Source organism: Anabrus simplex, chromosome 4 (assembly GCF_040414725.1).
Source record: "Anabrus simplex isolate iqAnaSimp1 chromosome 4, ASM4041472v1, whole genome shotgun sequence".
NCBI classification, from domain to species: domain Eukaryota; kingdom Metazoa; phylum Arthropoda; class Insecta; order Orthoptera; family Tettigoniidae; genus Anabrus; species Anabrus simplex.
This window is the reverse complement of record NC_090268.1, coordinates 291,481,336-291,500,156: the sequence shown is the minus strand read 5'-3', so window position 1 is coordinate 291,500,156 and position 18,821 is coordinate 291,481,336. Positions and strand designations below refer to the sequence as shown.

Here is an 18,821-nt window from a genome sequence, read left to right as displayed (position 1 = left end):
TATAGATAAATATTTATTTCTGGCGCAAATACTTCACGTATTACATATGTTTATTTTTATATTTTACGTTGAATATCTGGTCAAGTTCCTTAAAATACATCTCTAATATACGGACTTGATGTTACCACAAGGAGGACTGGTTGAGTAATACGATTGTTGCAACTCTGAGCATCTCGCTCTCTTAAACGTCAAACCAATTCTATTTTTCGCGGACAGTTGAAAAGTACAGTTTTTTTCTTTTGCTATTTGCTTTACGTCGCACCAACGCAGATAGATCTTATGGCGACAATGGGATAGGAAAGGTCTAGGAATGGAAAGGAAGCAGCCGTGGCCTTCACTAAGGTACAGCACCAGCATTGGCCTGGTGTAAAAATGGGAAACCATCTTCAGGGCTGCCTACACGGGGGGTGGAACCCACTATCTCCCGGATGCAAGCTCACAGCTGCGCGCCCCGAACCGCATGGCCAACTCGCCCAGTGAAAAGTACACTTTTCAATATGAAAAAGGTCACAATTTACATAGCGACACCACTGAAATAGGTGTTGAAATTTTGCAGCTCATTTGAAAATACACTTTGAATTCATCTTCATGGCAAGACAAACAATGTAGACAAAATAACCATTTAAATTTCTAGATACATTAGTGTTGTGAACCCAATATCTTTGATTTTGCCTTTCTTCTTCCCTCTCAGCTTCTTCAGCCAACAGAGCACGAGCTGACAAGTGATCCGTTAGTTGCGTTCAGCGGGGCCAACACCTCACACACAACTGACAGATTTTGATGGACAGCTGTCCAAATGGCGAGGCATGCTATAGGTAGGTACACAAGAATCTCGTTTATCCGACCCTCTGATTTTATTATTTACTGTATTATTATTTTTGTATTGTTTTGTCACGAAAATATAGGCTCACACCCTATAAATAATACTGTATATATGAAACTATACAATTGTTATGTTTGCACCGCAGGCAGCATAAGAGATTGCCAGTCCCAACGCTTCAAGCTATTGTTACCAAGGTCACTGTGGATTTGTTCCTAGCAGAGTGAAGACACAGTGTATTGTTCTTTTAATATTTTTGGAAAACAATATGGTCTGCTGTTTAGGATTCTACCACTGATGTTTCTGAAGTTGTTGGCATGTCCGAAGACCTTGAAATATTTGCAAACATTCCTGGTTGTTCGGATGTTGACAAGGCATAAATGCCTGGTTGTGGAATGACAGAGATGCTGGTTAGGCATGAAGACTGATGATGAAATTATTGCCGCTAGTGATATAGAGGACAATGATTGGAAAACGAATGTGACGTTTTAGGGGAAGGGAACACCACAAATGGAAAAATTATAGTTAATCTAGAACGTCAGACAGAAACAACTGTTCTGATATGCCACACAAATTTGAAAACAAAAGAAACTTGCACACTATTTCTGTGAACAGAAGTGAATACAGTACGTACGGTATTGAGTTTATGTGCCAAATAAGCGTTTCTTTTCTAAATTCTTGTTAATATCAAAATAAAGGTTTGTATAGTCTAGTGGTTTATATTGATTTATTAGTTTGTTTCTGTATTATCTGTATTACCTCCAGTCCCACCTAGTCCGGATAAACAAGGTTCTTGTATATAAGCACATACAGGAGAAATTCTTCTTGGATTATCCACTCCACGTGTCTCCCTTCCGATAAGTGTGAGCCTTATTGCTCACCAAATTTTACTCTTGAATTACCCTAAACTCATTATGATATTCTATTTAAAACCGAAATAAGCATCAAATTCCACTGATGTTCATGGGCCACAAAACCAAATCAAGAATGAAATAAATTACGAAGGCAGCCAGCATTGACGTCCCTATTACCAGTGTAAGTAAGAGAATGCTATTTTTTACGTCGCACCAACACAAGATAGGTTTTATGGCGACGATGGGACAGGAAATGCCTAGGAGCAGGAAGGAAGTGGCTGTGGCCTTAATTAAGGTACAGCCCCGGCATTTGCCTGGTGTTAAATTGAGAAACCACGAAAAACCACCTTCAGGGCTGCCGACAGTGGGGTTGAAACCCACTATCTCCCGGATGCAAGCTTGCAGCTTTGCGACCCTAACCGCACGGCCCACTCGCCCGTTACTATGAGAATGAAAAGGCTAAAGAACTGCCAAATAATACCAGTGACGAGCATCCTGTAGAGTCCTGCTAAAATGAGATACAAAGTAAGGTTATGGGCACAAACCATGACAATATGTAACTGCGTGATTTTCTTATTTTCAAGAAAGGTGGCAGCCTTGTGGGCACACACAGTGCAAGCTCTATTGGGCACCACAGTCTTTATGATAGCTGACCCAAACTGGCCAATAGCAACATAGAAAATTGTCATAAATCTGAGATATAGAGAGCCTAAGTTTTAATTCTTCTATACAAGTAAGAATACTTCTAAGGGTGGGCCGATGGGTCCCTGGCAAGCATACAGGATCGATCTCTCTTCTACGCTACTTCAGGTCAATTTTATGTGCTTTTTCACCCACTTCACCTATGAAGGCTCTACCGAAGTACCACACTGTTGACTTCAAGAACAATTTACTGCAAAAGTAGAGCTTCCTCTTTGTTGGTGCACACCATCCTGGCAACCCTACTTGTATCCGTGTCTTGGTACAATAGTATTTGGTATGGTGTCATATTTTTGCCAACTAGGAACCTCTCATTATAGGAAAAGTTTGTAAAAAAAAAACTAAAATACTTACTACGTCTAGCAGAAGATTTCCCACACTAAAAGCTTTGTCCTGCTTATATGTTTCATAAATCCATGATGAATTTTTCCAAAAACAGATATAACGGAGCAGCTTGCAACAGTCACAACATCCAAATTGCTGGAGTATCTGAAATCATGTATCATTTATATTTTACATCATTCCAACAGGCAAAAGGATTTCAAGGCACATTAATGAATTTAAATGAATTTCCTTTTATTAAATGAGTTAATATGTACCGACTTGGCTTTCAAAAACTGAAATTCTATTTTTTTTTTTGAAAGAACAGAAGAAGACATACAGTGAGTCAAAGTGAAACTCATACACCACTGCAACTAGTATGTGTTTATGTTATCAGTGGACAGATGGCGTGGGAGGACATCAGTAGACGAATAAGTTTGAGTGGTGTCTTTAAAAGTAGGAAAGATCACAATATGAAGATAAAGTTGGAATTCAAGAGGACAAATTGGGGCAAATATTTGTTTATAGGAAGGGGAGTTAGGGATTGGAATAACCTACCAAGGGAGATGTTCAATAAATTTCCAATTTCTTTGCAATCATTTAAGAAAAGGCTAGGAAAACAACAGATAGGGAATCGGCCACCTGGGCGACTGCCCTAAATGCAGATCAGCAGTGATTGATTGAATATAAATGTGGACAACAATTTATGTTCGCATTTTTATGTGTGGAACAATAAAGGTACATCTTGAATTATTAGGTCACCACAAGCAAGTTAGCATGTCCCTTAACTTAGCAAGATATAAGAGATTCGTCTATATATTGCTGAGGCACGTCAAAATGAAACTCATACAGTCCTACATGGGCAGATAAGAGGGCAGTACAAATGCTGTATATTTATGTTTCGACACCACATTCAGTTTGATGTGGACAGCTGTGAAGTACAGACAAGTTCCCGTGCTGTCATGGGGCGTCAAAGAGGACAACCTTTGAAGGAAGAGAACAGATGATTTTTGACCATAAGAGAGGAAAATCACTAACAGAAATTGGTAAATTTGTAAATAGGAATCATGCAACCATACAATGCATTATAAATAGACATAAAAGTACACGCGGTATTGAAAATAAAGACAGAGTGAGTGGTAGAAAAATTTTCAACCTCAGGGAGGAACATTGAATAGTAAACAGGTAAAGAAAAATCCACCGCTTAGTGCTCCAAAACTGGCTGTGATGGTTGAGGAACATACCAATAACAGAGCATATCCAGAAACTATTCGACTTACCCTAAGCAAAAGTAACCGCCAAGGACGAATAGCTAGAAAAGAAAACATGTTTAACAAGATTAATAGGAAGAAAATGTTGAACTTCGTTAAGGAGTACATAGAAAAACATTCTGACTTCTGGAAGACCGTTATTTTTGCAGATGAAAGGAAGTACAATCTCTTCGGATCAGATGGAAAGGTTAATGTCTGGAAGAAACCGAATGAGGAGTTGAAGCCTAGCAATCTACGTCCAAGTGTCAAACATGGTGGAGGTAGTGTAACTGTCTGGGGGTGCATGTCAGCTAGTGGACCAGGAGAGTTGGCTTTTATTGATCGGACCATGGATGAACATGTGTATCTAAACATACTGAAAGAACATTTACGACCTAGTGCTGAAAAGCTTGGAATACTTGATCGATTTAAGTATTAACCGAGATAATGACCCGAAGCACAAAGCTCATAAAGTACAGCTGTATAATTGCCCAAAAGTACTCGAGACACATCCACAGTCATCAAACTTAAATATGGTGGAAAATCTATGGCATTACTTGGAAGTAGGATAAGAAAACACCAGATTTCGAACAAAGATGATCTGAAGGTAAGGTAAGGTAAGGGTGTATTCTGCTCGAAGGCAGGTCCAAACCTCCGCAGAGGTGTGTCTCAGCCAGAGTTTACGTACGGTAGGGTGGCCAGTTCCTTTCCGTTCCTTCATTCCCTTACCCCCACCAACAGTGCGTGGCAACCCATCCAAATCTTGACCACGTCCAATGTTACTTAACTTCGGAGATGGGGATCCGGTGTTTCAACATGGCTATGGCCATTGGCGATGATCTGAAAATAGCTTTATGTAAAGAATGGGAGAAAACAGATCCATCCTATTGCGAAAAGTTGGTGCAATCTTTGTCTAACCGTTTAAGAGCTGAGAAAAGTGCTAAAGGATATCCTACAAAGTATCGACTGTTAAAAATACTGTGTTATTAGAGATCGCACAGAAACTATTTGAAGGTGTATGAGTTTTACTTTGATCTGTTTCATCCATGTTTAAGAATAATGTATTGATTTTCTTTGTAAGTATACGAAGTAGGAGTTGATTTATTATCCACACACTTTATCTCGGTGCACGGGGGTGAGGAGTAAGGAGGGAGCTGTCCCGGTAGTGCTGGCAACTGAATAAAAATTAAATCTGAATTGAATCGAGAATATGATCGATTGATATGAAGTATCTAAACCGTTATTATCTTAAGCCAACAACTGTGTCACATACACACTGTAGAACATTATATAACATTTCTCGATGCGAATCTTGTTCCTAGCACGAATTCTATAGTTTGGCTTTGCTGTGTAAACAACAACAGTACTAGTACGTAAAGTGTACGCCAGATGTCGCACAAGGATGCTTAAGCGATTCATAGTTTGTGTTTCAAATGTTGCCAGTACGAATCTCGAAGATTGCAGAGGTCGACCGATTCAGCACTAGGGTGTAAATGCACCAAGATAAAGTGTGCCGATAATACTTTGCACCTTAGTAGAGAAACGTGTATTTGTTAAACCAGAACCAAGACCAAAATAAAGTAATAGTTAGGCTATAGTTTTCATTGAATCCAAATAAAAAAAAGCTTTCCTCTAGTGTATGAGTTTTCATTTTGACTCACTGTCCATGCACAACAGATCATTGTAACAAGGTTCTTTGTACAATTGCTCTCCTATAAAATGAAATGTATCTTAATGTAACTGATCCTGACTTCTGTCAGCTACTGGAATATTTGATCTAGCATTTCAAATATAGAAGCAAATAACTACTCTGTAATGAGCAAGTTACTGGTATTCTTACAGGCTAATGACTAGTTCATGGGGGATTATTTATTATATTTTGCTAACTAGGCCTAGTTCATTTGGGATTAGCATAGTAAATAAATTATATGTTCTTCACTTTGCTTCAAGTAAATTTACTTGTAGAATTTATCTAACTATATTTAACGAAAGAAAGGAGGTATAACAGAAGATTCCCCAAAAGCTGCAGCAAAGTTAGGGAGTATAGACATATTGTTGAAATACTGCAATTGCTCTTACTAAAATATTAGGCGTTTTGTAATTCTCTAAATTAATGAATAAGCATAGATCGAATAGCTGACGCATACGGAAGCTAACATCAATGCATATAACAACGTCCCTACAGAAAATCAATAAGGGAAACCTCCCACTAGCAAAGAACTCTGGGATCATGCAGGTTAACTCAACGATGCATATACGAAACTAAAAAGAAGCACCGTAAATACATGATGTATTTATTAAACAGTAAACTAACCATCCTTAAAACAAGACAATTAATCCTCAAAAATCTCTCAAGAATAACACGAGAGAAGAGGATAAAATGCCATACATGAATTGCAGATATGGCCACCCTTACTACAATCTAAATTAACCCATAGCCTAATATGTCCAAACTTCAGGAAACACAAGGGGAAGGACATGAGCTTCCTGATACATAAATAACATTGTTGCATGCGAAAATACTGAAAGTAATCAGCGCTAGCAAGAAAAGCGCGGTACAACACTGAGCAGGCCCAGTTAAAATTCAGAGACTACGGCTGCGTACGCACCTGCGTGAAGGGAGGGCCATTTCAACACGAAAACATGTCTCTGAATGCTGTTCCTCAAGAATCGTGACTACTGGAGACACTTCGGACAATATCTTCACCCCAGATCTTTCAACGGCAACACCAGGTTAGGAAAACACTTCTGGCTAAAAAATCCAGCCGACATCTATGAATATCGATCGAATCCTTACTTTCCAAGGAAATGCACAACAAAATATTCACAGACGCCATTTTGCCCGAGTCTGCGCGATAGATTCTTGAGCAGACGATACGAATATACGGCCTAGGATGTTCGCTGGAAAATTCCTTTTGTGAAGTGACGATCAGTGTGACTATAAAGTAAGACATACAGAGAACTATGCGCACGAATTGTACTTACCTTAAATGATCAACAAGATGCATTTACTTGTCCACTGATTCATCATGTTCGAATAGACATAAAAAATCGTTTCATCCTAAATGAATGCGCCTGACATCTAGTAGCTACTTTTATAAACTTTTGTTTACATGTACCATTGCCTGCCCCGCCTCTTGTCTTGAAAATATATGTCTGCATTCGTATTTTCTTTGACATTTTTACAATTGATATGAGTTTCGGAGCTCAAATTAGGCTACTCGGCGTATTTTGTGTTGTATAGCTTATTATTATATGTATTAGAGAGAAATCATTCAATTGTTTAATTAAATTCTTGTGTGAAAAAGGTATTGGAAAATGATAAAATGCTCTATAATATATTGAGAAAGATATATAATCGTGTTCAATCATTTCGATGTGTTTTACAATAATACATAACTCGATGCAGTGTCAAATAATTACTTCATTGTTCAACTAGCAATATTCTCTTTAAATGATTAACCTTCGATGATTTTGGGTGATTCAATTTCATGGGCATGATGTATAAATCAAATCGTGTATCGTCAGGAAACTTAGCCTACAGGAGATGAAACAATTTCATATTCATTCTAATACAATAAATCAGGTAGGGGTTTATAAGGACCCAAGACTGTTTGAAAGAAGGCCTCTTATTTGGTCAGAGGAGGCCTAGGCCAATATGTTAAAAATTCGGACAGCCTTCTGTTGGTGATCAGTATTATTTGATGCATTATTGACTGATAGTTTATTCATGCATGCAACTGATCAAGGCGAAGTCAGCCTGGCATAACTGCAATAACTTGTTGAAGATAGAATACATGCTAAATTGTGGTATAAGTTACCTACCTTACTAAGTTTATGATTACTGTTGGTGCTTGAGAAAATTTTAATATCAAGACTTGTAATAATGAAGATAAAACATGCATAAGTGTGCAATAAGAACTGTTTTAACCTTCAGCACTGAGTTCAGACACTGTTTAAGTGCATTTGTTACAGTTCAGAAAATTATATAAATAAATGATTTAATAGAGCACACAATTTGTGTATATGAAGCGATTACGTGTCATTTAAGCATAAGTCTATTATAGGCTTATTTCGCTTAGAGCATTCCACAACGTAGTAACGAGGACAAGTCAAATCACACAGTGCACACACAACTATCGTCAGCTTCAAGAAAGATCTGTTTTGCAGAATTTATAGTAGTATCCATGAATTGTCACAGAATTGACAAAATGTCTGAGATCCTGGTTTGTATTGGTCCAAGTTCTATTCGTCATTGCTTCAGTCGAGTAGAATTCAGTACAAATATCATTCCAAGAGTTTCTTCCAATGATCTGTATGAGGTAGAGCAAGCTTGAATCTCAAATCTTCAATTAAAATAGGCTCCTTTGCAAGTTCATAAACCAGTCTTGATCTAGTAAATCTGGACACACAGAGGGTTGTCTTTAAGAACCGGGCGTTGATTTTTTCTAGAATGAGTAGGTTATCCTTTGTTAGCTTATCCCAAGTGATTTCCAGTCCATATGTTAAAATAGGAATTATTTTTGCGTCAAACAAGGTCATGGCCATCTTTAGAGATAATCTATTTAAATTCTTGATGTCAGATATTGCTTACAAAGCTGCTGCAGCACATAGCCTAATATGAAGCCTAAAGGAGTTTACTGTCGTCTGCATCGTCAAGCCCAGATATTTAAAACTATTTATGTTGTTTAAAATCTCAGCTTTATAAGTCACTTTGTCACTTGATAGTATTCATCCTCCCTTCCTGAAAATCATGTAGTCAGTCGTTTCAATGTTCACTTGCAATTCATTTGTATCTGTCCACTTCTCCAGTGCATCCAGTGCTTTTTGTAGCTCTTTAACACTGTGTGATCCTAGAACCATATTATCAGCATACAAAATTATATTTATCACAGTTTCTTATGCAAAATCGGCAGATATTCTTGTGAGATACTAAATGAAAGTTCCCAATAGTGCACAGCATGTGACGGAAAGCATGCTCTACTAGGCTGGTCACTACAGTTCTCAGTTGTTGATTCACTTCTATCCATCCTCTGTCTGCCATGGCACTCACTACTCTTCCCCAAGTTCTTTCTCTGCTAACAGTTCTCTGCAGCTGGGAGTATCAAAGTATATCAAAGATGTTCAATCAGGAAAGGTTCCTTGGTTAATACATAAATGTAACAAGATGATGTGAATTTTGATTAACCCACTGCTCTTTTAAGAAATGTAGCCTTCACATTCTCCCAAGTCTTTGTATCTTTATTCCTTGAGATGCTCCCAAACTATGTGAATACCATAAGTCAAAACTGCAGTATATTTAGCATGCATATACTGTCATCCGCAGGAAAACGCAACCGAAATAATAGAAAAAAGATAATGACCATTGACTCCAAAATGGTTCCAAAAAAGCAATAATCGCAGGCGATTTCAACTGCAGAATAGACCGCGCTGACCACAGATGTAACACTGTGCTCGAGGCCATGCAAGAGGAAGGTTTCACTCTAGTCAACAAATCAGAACTAAAGACATACAGTGGAACCTTGGATTGCGAGCATAATTCATTCCGGCAACATGCTTGTAATCCAAAGCGCTCGTATATCAAAGCAAGTTTTCCCATAAGAAACAATTGAAACGCGGATAATTCGTCCACAACACAAAAATATTTATTCACATACCATTTCTGAAACAAAATATAACTTAAAACAAATTAAACTGCACTTTACAATAGAATCATTGATGGTGTGAGGGAGACGAGAGATGACATGAGAAGAGTTACTATGTAGCACGAATTTCACTAACGGAATCACTCCTCTTGTTGGCTCACTGGAATTGTTTACTTTTCGTGCATCTTTAACGAGGAACCTGTCCAATGATGGAGCTTTTGCCTCTTTTTGAGGATTTCATGAAAATGTGACTTTGATTATCATTGAACTGATTCATCGCTCGTACTGCTACAGCCTTATTCGGGTGGTGTTTTTCTACAAAATTTTGAACTGTTTCCCACATTTTGCACTTCTCCCGAATCTCAGTTGAAGTGAGAGATTCCATTGACTTTTCCTCCTCCTCCTCTTCCCCGCGCTATATATCCTGCATAACCTCCTCCTGCTGTTCACGATGCAGGTCCATCAGTTCGTTGGTGGACAGTTCCTGGCTATGTTCTTCCACCAGCTCTCGAATGTCCATGTCATTCACCTCCAACCCCATAGTCTTCCCTAAGGACACAATTGCATCGACAATCGGTGGCTCATTTTCACCAACAATCCCCTCAAAGTCACGTCCAAGAACACAGTCAGGACACAGCTTTCCACGAGTGGGAGTTCTCTTGGCGACTCCATCCCAGGCTTTATCGATGATCTTCAAGCAGTTCACGATGGGGAAATGATTTCTCCCAAACTCTTGGATGGTAAAGTTTGTTCCTTCGCTTTCTTCAAAGCATCGCTGAAATAGTGCTTTGGTGTATAGCTTCTTGAAGTTCGAAATGACTTGCTGATCCATAGGCTGGAGTAGTGGAGTAGTGTTGGGAGGAAGGAATTTAATGTTAACGAACTTGAATTCCTCCAGTAAGTCGTCCTCAGGGTCTCAAGACCTGGAGCAAGACTTTGAGCGGCAGATTATTTTCTGAAAGGTATTTCTTCACTACAGGACAAAAGACCTCGTTCATCCATTCAACAAAGGCAGAGGGGAGGGGTAAACCTAGGCACACGTGACACTCGTATTGCGGAACCTCACTTGCTTATCAAGTTACAATTTATTTAAAATGTTTGCTCGTCTTGCAAAACACTCGTACACCAAGTTACTCGCATTCCGATGTTTCACTGTACATGGCACACAACGGCTCTAGCGCAATAGACGTTGTGTTCCACAGAGGCACCACTATCATAGCACAAAAGCAAAAGGGAGTATGGAAATCGGGAGACACACTCCTAAGAAAACATATTCCGATTACAACAGAGTTTCTCCTTAATTGGGACAACGACAAACAACAGACAAGGTCACCAAAAATATCAAGGCAAATTGACCTAGAAATTCTGAACAACGCAAAAAGAGTAGCGTTACAAAAATGTTGCAGTGTTTGGGCTGGGAAAATTTGGGAGAAAGGAGATGAGCTGCTCAATTAAATGGTATGTTCCGAGCTGTCAGAGGAGAGATGGCGTGGGAGGACATCAGTATGCGAATAAGTTTGAGTGGTGTCTTTGAAAGTAGGAAGGATCACAATATGAAGATAAGGTTGGAATTCAAGAGGACAAATTGGGGCAAATGTTTGTTTATAGGAAGGGGAGTTAGGGATTGGAATAATTTACCAATGGAAATGTTCAATAATTTTCCAATTTCTTTGCAATCATTTAAGAAAAGGCTAGGAAAACAACAGATAGAGCATCTGCCATCTGGGCGACTGCCCTAAATGCAGATCAGTAGTGATTGATTGTGATTGAATAGCGGACAAAGACAATCCACAGGAAGAGATAGATAAAGGCAATCTAAATAAGGCATCAGACAAGATAACTGAAATACTTAAAAGAGCCATAGTACCAGCCAGGAAGAAATATCGAAAAGGCTGGTTCGATACTGGATGCTACAAGGAAAGAAAGAAAATTCAGACCCTTCTACACGAAGCAAAAGAAAGCCTATCCCACGAGGCACTCCAGACGTATGCAGAAGCCTGCAGATCATACAAACAGCTAATCACGAGGAAATGGAACGAACACACTGAAGAAGGAAAGAAGATGGCAATAGAGGCAGCATCTGACCCCTTCTTAGTTTCAGGCAAAGAAAATGCAAACAGAATACACAAAGGAAAGTTTCTGGGTGTATTCATAGATTATAGCAAAGCTTTTGATCAAATAAACAGAGAATTCATGCTTACGAAAACTGCAAAAAAACAATAGACACTTGCCAATCACAACTCTCAGCAAGAACATACTGGAGAGACACTTTCAAGAACTTCTCAACAAAAACAAAATAAAAGAAAACTCCACTCCACCTGGGACTAATACAAGAACGGAAACAATAACAACAATGGAAGTAGAAAATGCAGCAGCAAACCTCAAAAAACGAAAAGCAGTAGGACCGGATGGTATATTTAATGAACACTTACAGCAGTCAATATACCAACTGGTAAACATATGGATAGCCCTATTTAATAAATGCTTGGAAACAGGGGACATCCCTAAAAGTTGGAAGCTATCCACAATCAAAATGCTGTATAAAAGGAAAGGCCCAGTGGAAAGTCCAGATTCATACAGAGGTGTCGCCCTCGAAAGCAACGCGTTCAAGCTCTTCATGAGAATACTAACAGACAGACTAACACCACAGATACACCCGCATATACCGGACACACAATTCAGTTTTCGAAGTGGAAGATGCACTCTACATGCCGTTCAGAATTTACTGGATGACATTGAAAACACACTAAGAATACCCAAAGGAAAGTTTCTGGGTGTATTCATAGATTATAGCAAAGCTTTTGATCAAATAAACAGAGAATTCATGCTTACGAAAACTACAAAAAACAATAGGCACTTGCCAATCACAACTCTCAGCAAGAACATACTGGCATATAATGAAATTCAGGTAGATGACTCGATCACAGTCTCCAAAACCATAAGACAATTCAATGGAGTGCTCCAAGGCGACCCAATGAGCCCTCTACTCTCTAACGTCATGACATCGGACATACCGAGAGCAGTGCAGAACCCAAACATCTCTATGTATATGTATGCAGATGATATGGTAGTCGGAGCAACAGACTCTAAGAACACTACAAGGGGCAATCACCAAACTAGAGAACTGGGCAAAAGAGAATGAATTTCATATAAATGAAACAAAAACTGTTCAAATGATATTTCGGAAAGGACTAATAGTTATAAACAACAAAGAATTAGAAGTAGTAAACCATTTCAAGTACCTAGGCGTTACACTGCAACCTTCAGGATGCAGTTTCAGTGCACACACCAAAGACAGAGCAGTAGTAGCAATCAAAGCCATCTATGAAATTAGAAACCTAACAAACCTCTCATTGGAAATGGTTAAACAAATATTCAAGGCAAAAAAAATACCAATACTGACATATGGAATGTCGATCACCTAGCAGCAACTAACAAAGGAGGACATAAAATTAATGGAATCAGTGAAAATGAGATTCCTGAAAGCAGCATTAGGGACTTCAAAATATGCACCATCAAGACTAATATACAAACTAGCCAACGATACTTTCCTCATCAAAGACTTGAAGACATTTCTACTCCCATCCACTAGACCAGCAGAAGACGTGCTCAATGAGAGAAAACGCAAAAGAGAAGAAATCTGGATTGAATTCTATAGTACAGATGCAATGACTGACAGAGGCTGGACCAAACCCAACCAGAGCATGCGAAGCGCCATTACAAGACTCACTATTCACGGATTCCACCACAAAACTGTGTAAAACAAAACACTTCCATGAACCAAACAGTCAGTGCATATGCAACTTATGTGACAAACCGTGTGAAAGATATCACTTCACGTACTGCAAAAATCGAACTAGATAACTGAACGAGTACAGTAAGGAGATCTGACTCCATAAAACTTAATGCACATTCGTGCACTGTTATTATATTATTATAAGTCAAAACTGGGACTATTTTGTATTTAAAGAGTTTCATTGTTATCTCAACTGATAACACTTAAATGTGGTATTGCTCGTATGGCCATTATAGCATTTTCCTTTGCATGGATTCCAAAAGTGATCCCTGTTGGCTGAGGTGTTACCCACAGTTATTTAAAGGAGTTTGTAATGCTTAGGATATCCTCTTTGAAACATATGGTATCTTGGGTTCCTTTTCTTCCTCGTTTTAAAATTTTTTATTAATATGAAATGAGCTCAAACGTGCGTAGGCCTATAGTTATGCAACATAAAATTAATTATATTACTGTTCTTTACAGTATTCCATTAATGATTTTGTTCTCCTAGTGCACACACTAAAATGGTAATGTTCACATATCCTCTGGCACAATTTGCATACACATTGCGGTGTTGGGTCATGGTAACCTTGTCGCGTACATAAGATGTGGAGAAATCCATGAACTGCCAATCTGCTCACTGCAATGCGTAAGTTTTTGTTTGCTTCCATCCAGTTACGATGAGTCATTGCATCTGTGCTGTAGAAATCCAACTAAATTTCATTTTTTTGGATTCTATTCTTTAGTAGGGTAACCTCCTGAGGAGTATTTTTATTGAATTGAATTGAACATAACAGGCTTTCGCCAAGTTACAATGTTCCAAATATACAACTCAAAAAAATAAACACTTACAGAATATTTATTAGCTATGCACTAACTACAACTACCTCTAAATCTACTATGTAGCATACTGCACATGGGCGGATAGCCAGCTCCACATGCAACACGCTACCTCTGCTTGTAACTAAACTAACTACTTTACTACATTAAATATATACTAATTCTATCCTAAATCTGTCTGGCCGCGACATCACCCCTTGTGAGGAACTGCTACCACCCTTCCCTGGGATGTCACGACCAGACATGTCTCATGAGGCTCGGGAACCGATACCTCATAGACCCCTTAAGCTGTCAATGTTATTTCCTCACCACTCCTTCATGTAACAGCCCACATGTGTACAGATTGCCCATCTCTACATGTAAGCTGACACGCCTGTATTCTTCTGCTGAGACGGATTCCATAACTCGGCTCATCTTTCACCGTCTCATTGACAACTTACTTCCTCTAACCTAACACTATTCACTATGTTACTCTACTCTACACGGGCAGGCGTACCGAATCAACACTTTAGCTTGAGATAGGTCAGGCGTATCTCACCCTATTCCAGCTCTACTGTACGTTAGCAGCCAAAACAAACTAACAAAAACAAAAGGCCAAAAAACAGGCAGACAAGCAACAAACCACCTCATTAGAAGAATACAGTACAGCTTACATATCAATGAACTGAATCTACTAATTAGAAAATATACAATACATAAGGAACAAAGGAACAAAACTGAACTAATATAAAAATGAAACATAATACTAAAATTATAATTATTGTCGTCCTTACTTATTAGTGACTTGAACTTTATAATGTTCCATATCTGTGTATCAAAGTTATTTTATGTACATACATGGTTACAAAACTTCGTTATTATTAGCCCATACAGAGATGATACTTCAGAGATAAATACTTTCCATATGTTTTCTTCTACTCACTACAATCAATTTTAAACTGCTTATTTAATGTATGGGTAACTGATCGATTTGGAGTCTCCCTCTTCCAACTTTGGTTGTCTGAGGTAGGAGAGCCAAGACTTGGTTCATCCTGAAATGTTACCATGCATTCCTGTATATGTAGTTTAAGTGTCCCATAGTATCCTTTTAACCATGTGTACTCGTGTTGATTTCGCTGTTTCATTTTCTTCAGCAGCATGTACCATTCCCTCTTTTACCACTTTCATTTTTTTTTTTTTTTTTCTTCGCACCTTCATCTGCATGTGCCCCTTTCCTCATTCACCACTTTCATTTTTTCTTCCACAAGCTTTTTACAATTGTCAATAGTTTTGATAGTTTCCCTGGCCTTCTCTATTCCCTGTTTATTACTTTGATAAGAGTATAGTATTTAAAGATAAAAATTTCATTGTTCCATATTGAAAAGTATCACAGTTAAAATTGAAATAATAAATAAAGAGTTTCAGCCTATTCAATACATAAGAATAAGAAATGCAGTGATTACATTTGTATTTAATAATAAGTAGAAGTGGTACCAGTTTCGACCCTAGTCCAGGTCATCATCAGCCAATTAAAACATGAAAAACAATGCATAGGAAAAAGAAACTAAAAGATCGAGTTCACTCCAGATCAGTAGAAGAGGCGATATAAAAATGACGGGGGTAGACACTGTAAAATTCAGAAGAAGTTAAATGTAAGTCACTTAAAAGAAACTTAAAAGAAAACAGTGCGTAACTTTCTGAGCGGCAGTATGTCACACGAAACCGGTACCACTTCTACTTATTATTAAATAAGAATGTAATCACTGCATTTCTTATTCTTATGTATTGAATAGGTTGAACCTCTTTATTTATTATTTCAATTTTAACTAAGAGTATAGTACTCAGATTTTCTTTCCATTTTATTTATCTCTTCCTCTTCCAAATATTTAACCTGTAATGCTCTTGTACTTTCAAACTGTCTCAAGAAATGTGCATTTCCTAACTCCTTCTCACACAATAAATATGTATTTGCAACTTCTGTAAATGCCTTATTTTTATAAACTCCCATCAGCCACCATATCATTCCCCTGTATTCTTTTTTGGTTAATTTATCAGGTATTATTTTCATACCTGGATATATATTCATGAATTCCTCCAGAGTTCTCCTATTATTACCCTCAGCTCTTGACCTTTGTATTTCTATATCTGCTACTCTCTGTGCCACATTCCTGCAGACTTTTCTTTCTTCTAAATCGTTGTCCCAATAGTTCTCCATCCCAATTCCTAGTATTTTCTTTAAGTTGCCCACCCAGTACCCATCCTGGTACCTCATTTGATGTCGGTAAGCTATATCTAGAATTTCTCTCCCCCCTCCCCTTTTTAACCTAAACCAATATTTTATTAGTCTCTTAATTATATCCACTTTTATATTAATGTCTGTACACTGTAATCTTGCTCCACTATTCGCTGTACATATTGGTAAGCCTGTAATTATTTTAATAAATCTACTAGTGACTGAATCGAGCATTACTATTTCCTTTTCTGTGTCCTATACTTCTGCACTGTATAACATTTTAGATTTAATCACAGCGTTGAATACATTTCTTTGTACCCTAAAATCAATATTAGGCATCTTGTTATCTAATATTCTTATACTAGCTAGGGCTGCTGCACCAATCATTTTTGCTCTCTTGACGTGTTCAGACCAATTTCCATTTCCTGATATGATAATTCCTAAATATTCTAACTTGTTAACTACTTCCAGAACTACTCCTTCAAGATACAATTTTTCCTTTTTTGCTAATTTGTTCCCTTTTTTGCACACCATTACTCTAGTTTTCTGTGCGTTAATTTTCATATTCCATTCTTTACAGTACTTCTCGATACCATCAATACTTTTGTGCATTGTAACTGGTGTTAGTGTGAACAGGACTATGTTGTCAGCAAAGACAAGATGAGGAATATCCTGATTTTCTAAATATGGCAGTGCAAATCTTTCCTCAACTTCAAATTCTAGCATATCGTTAATGAACAATAGAAATAAAATTGGTGACAATTTACACTCCTGTTTCAGACCCATTTTAGAGATAATCTCTCCTACTACTACTCCTTCTTTCACTCTCACAGTACACTTTACTTCCGCATATATCTTTTCTATAGCCTTTATCATTTTACATGACACTCCTACTTGCCTTAATCTAGTAACGACTGCTCCCCTGCTCACAGTATCGAATGCTTTTTCTAAATCTATTGATGTAATATAGAGCTTACCACCTTTTTTTCTTTACATATTTGTCAATAAGAGTTCTCACAATAAAAACATTATCTGGTGTTGTTCTCCCTCTTCTGAAACCACTTTGAAATCTTGACAGGACTGAATGTCTCTCTGCCCAGTTCCTTAGTCTATTTGCTAGTATACCTGTATATACTTTCCCCAATGTATCTAATAAGGTAATTCCCCTAGAGTTTCCTGGATTTAATCTCTCCCCTTTATTTTTGTATATAGGGCATATAATCCCCTCTTTCCAAGCTTTCGCAAATACTCCTTTCTCGAAGATTTTGTTGAATATCCTTCAGAGCTCTCCTTTCGCCTCTTGATAAATTGGGCGCGGGTACAACAGCGGACCTTATGAGTCTCACACATTTCTGCCTTAACTCCTCAGCCTCATCCATAGGTAGTTTGTGGATGGCTGCCGTAACCAAAGTAATTAACTCCTCAGTGGGAATTTTAGAGGGAGCGACAGCGAAATTCCCCTAGCTAGAACTGCCGTTTGGTTCTTGTCCAAGGATTTCTTGGAAAGATTGACGACAGTTTTGCTTGCATCCGGGTTCGTGCGAGAGACCGCCTGTTTCTGAGCTAGAAATCCTAACAATTTCAACAGAGACACCGGCTATCAATTAAGTAATACCTGGAGGCCATTAAGAATTTACATAGGTAGTTCCCTTCCTGGCCCCTTCACTATTGTTATTCCGTCTCAGTGTTTTCCAAATTCGTACGTTCCTCGTCGCCAGATATTTCATTCCAGGCTTGTGTCTATGCAATACACCTGCCAATGTCATGTGTTACGCAAACACGTTATGTAAACCACTTAGACTGATTGTGATGGTTCAGTCAGCTTCCGCTTCGAACGCTAGCGTTGCCACGTCCTGGGAGCCATCTGGTGATGAATGAACGTACCATTTTACACTTCTATTATACATACATACATTATCATTATAGACTGTTATGCCTTTCAGCGTTCAGTCTGCAAGCCTCTGAGAATTTACTAAACATCGCCACAATCCTCGATTTGCAACTAGTGTTGTGGCCTCATTTAGTTCTATACCTCTTATTTTTAAATCGTTAGAAACAGAGTCTAACCATCGTTGTCTTGGTCTCCCTCTACTTCTCTTACCCTCCATAACAGAGTCCATTATTCTCCTAGGTAACCTATCCTCCTCAATTCGCCTCACGACCCCACCACCGAAGCCGGTTTATGCGTACAGCTTCATCCATCGAGTTCATTCCTAAATTAGCCTTTATCTCCTCATTCCGAGTTCCCTCCTGCCATTGTTCTCACTTGTTTGTACCAGCAATCATTCTTGCTACTTTCATGTCTGTTACTTCTAACTTATGAATAAGATATCTTGAGTCCACCCAGCTTTCGCTCCCGTAAAGCAAAGTTTGTCTGAAAACAGACCGATGTAAAGATAGTTTCT

The 18,821-nt window shown here is 38.3% G+C and overlaps 2 protein-coding genes across 13 annotated transcripts in view; one reads left to right on the top strand and one right to left on the bottom strand.

The window, feature by feature from the left end:
• The window catches only part of ewg (DNA-binding protein Ewg), a 281,799-nt gene extending 274,784 nt beyond the window's left edge, over nt 1-7,015 (bottom strand). For 5 of the 8 annotated variants that reach the window (XM_067145581.2, XM_067145582.2, XM_067145583.2 and 2 more), the window contains exons 1-2: nt 6,259-6,338; nt 2,728-2,862 (exon numbers count right to left, since the gene is read on the bottom strand). In XM_067145581.2, coding sequence (XP_067001682.1) covers nt 2,728-2,862; nt 6,259-6,261 — 138 coding nt within the window. In that variant the 5' untranslated portion in view covers nt 6,262-6,338. Of the gene's footprint in view, nt 1-2,727; nt 2,863-6,258; nt 6,339-6,553; nt 6,687-6,929 lie in introns of those variants that run through there. The other 3 variants (XM_067145587.2, XM_067145586.2, XM_067145589.2) reach the window with 3 other exon arrangements.
• The window catches only part of Coq7 (ubiquinone biosynthesis protein COQ7, mitochondrial), a 112,386-nt gene continuing 100,103 nt past the window's right edge, over nt 6,539-18,821 (top strand). Inside the window, exon 1 of one of the 5 annotated variants that reach the window (XM_067145597.1) lies at nt 6,539-6,677. In XM_067145597.1, coding sequence (XP_067001698.1) covers nt 6,598-6,677 — 80 coding nt within the window. In that variant the 5' untranslated portion in view covers nt 6,539-6,597. Of the gene's footprint in view, nt 6,678-6,755; nt 6,890-7,116; nt 7,253-18,821 lie in introns of those variants that run through there. The other 4 variants (XM_067145602.1, XM_067145599.2, XM_067145598.2 and 1 more) reach the window with 4 other exon arrangements.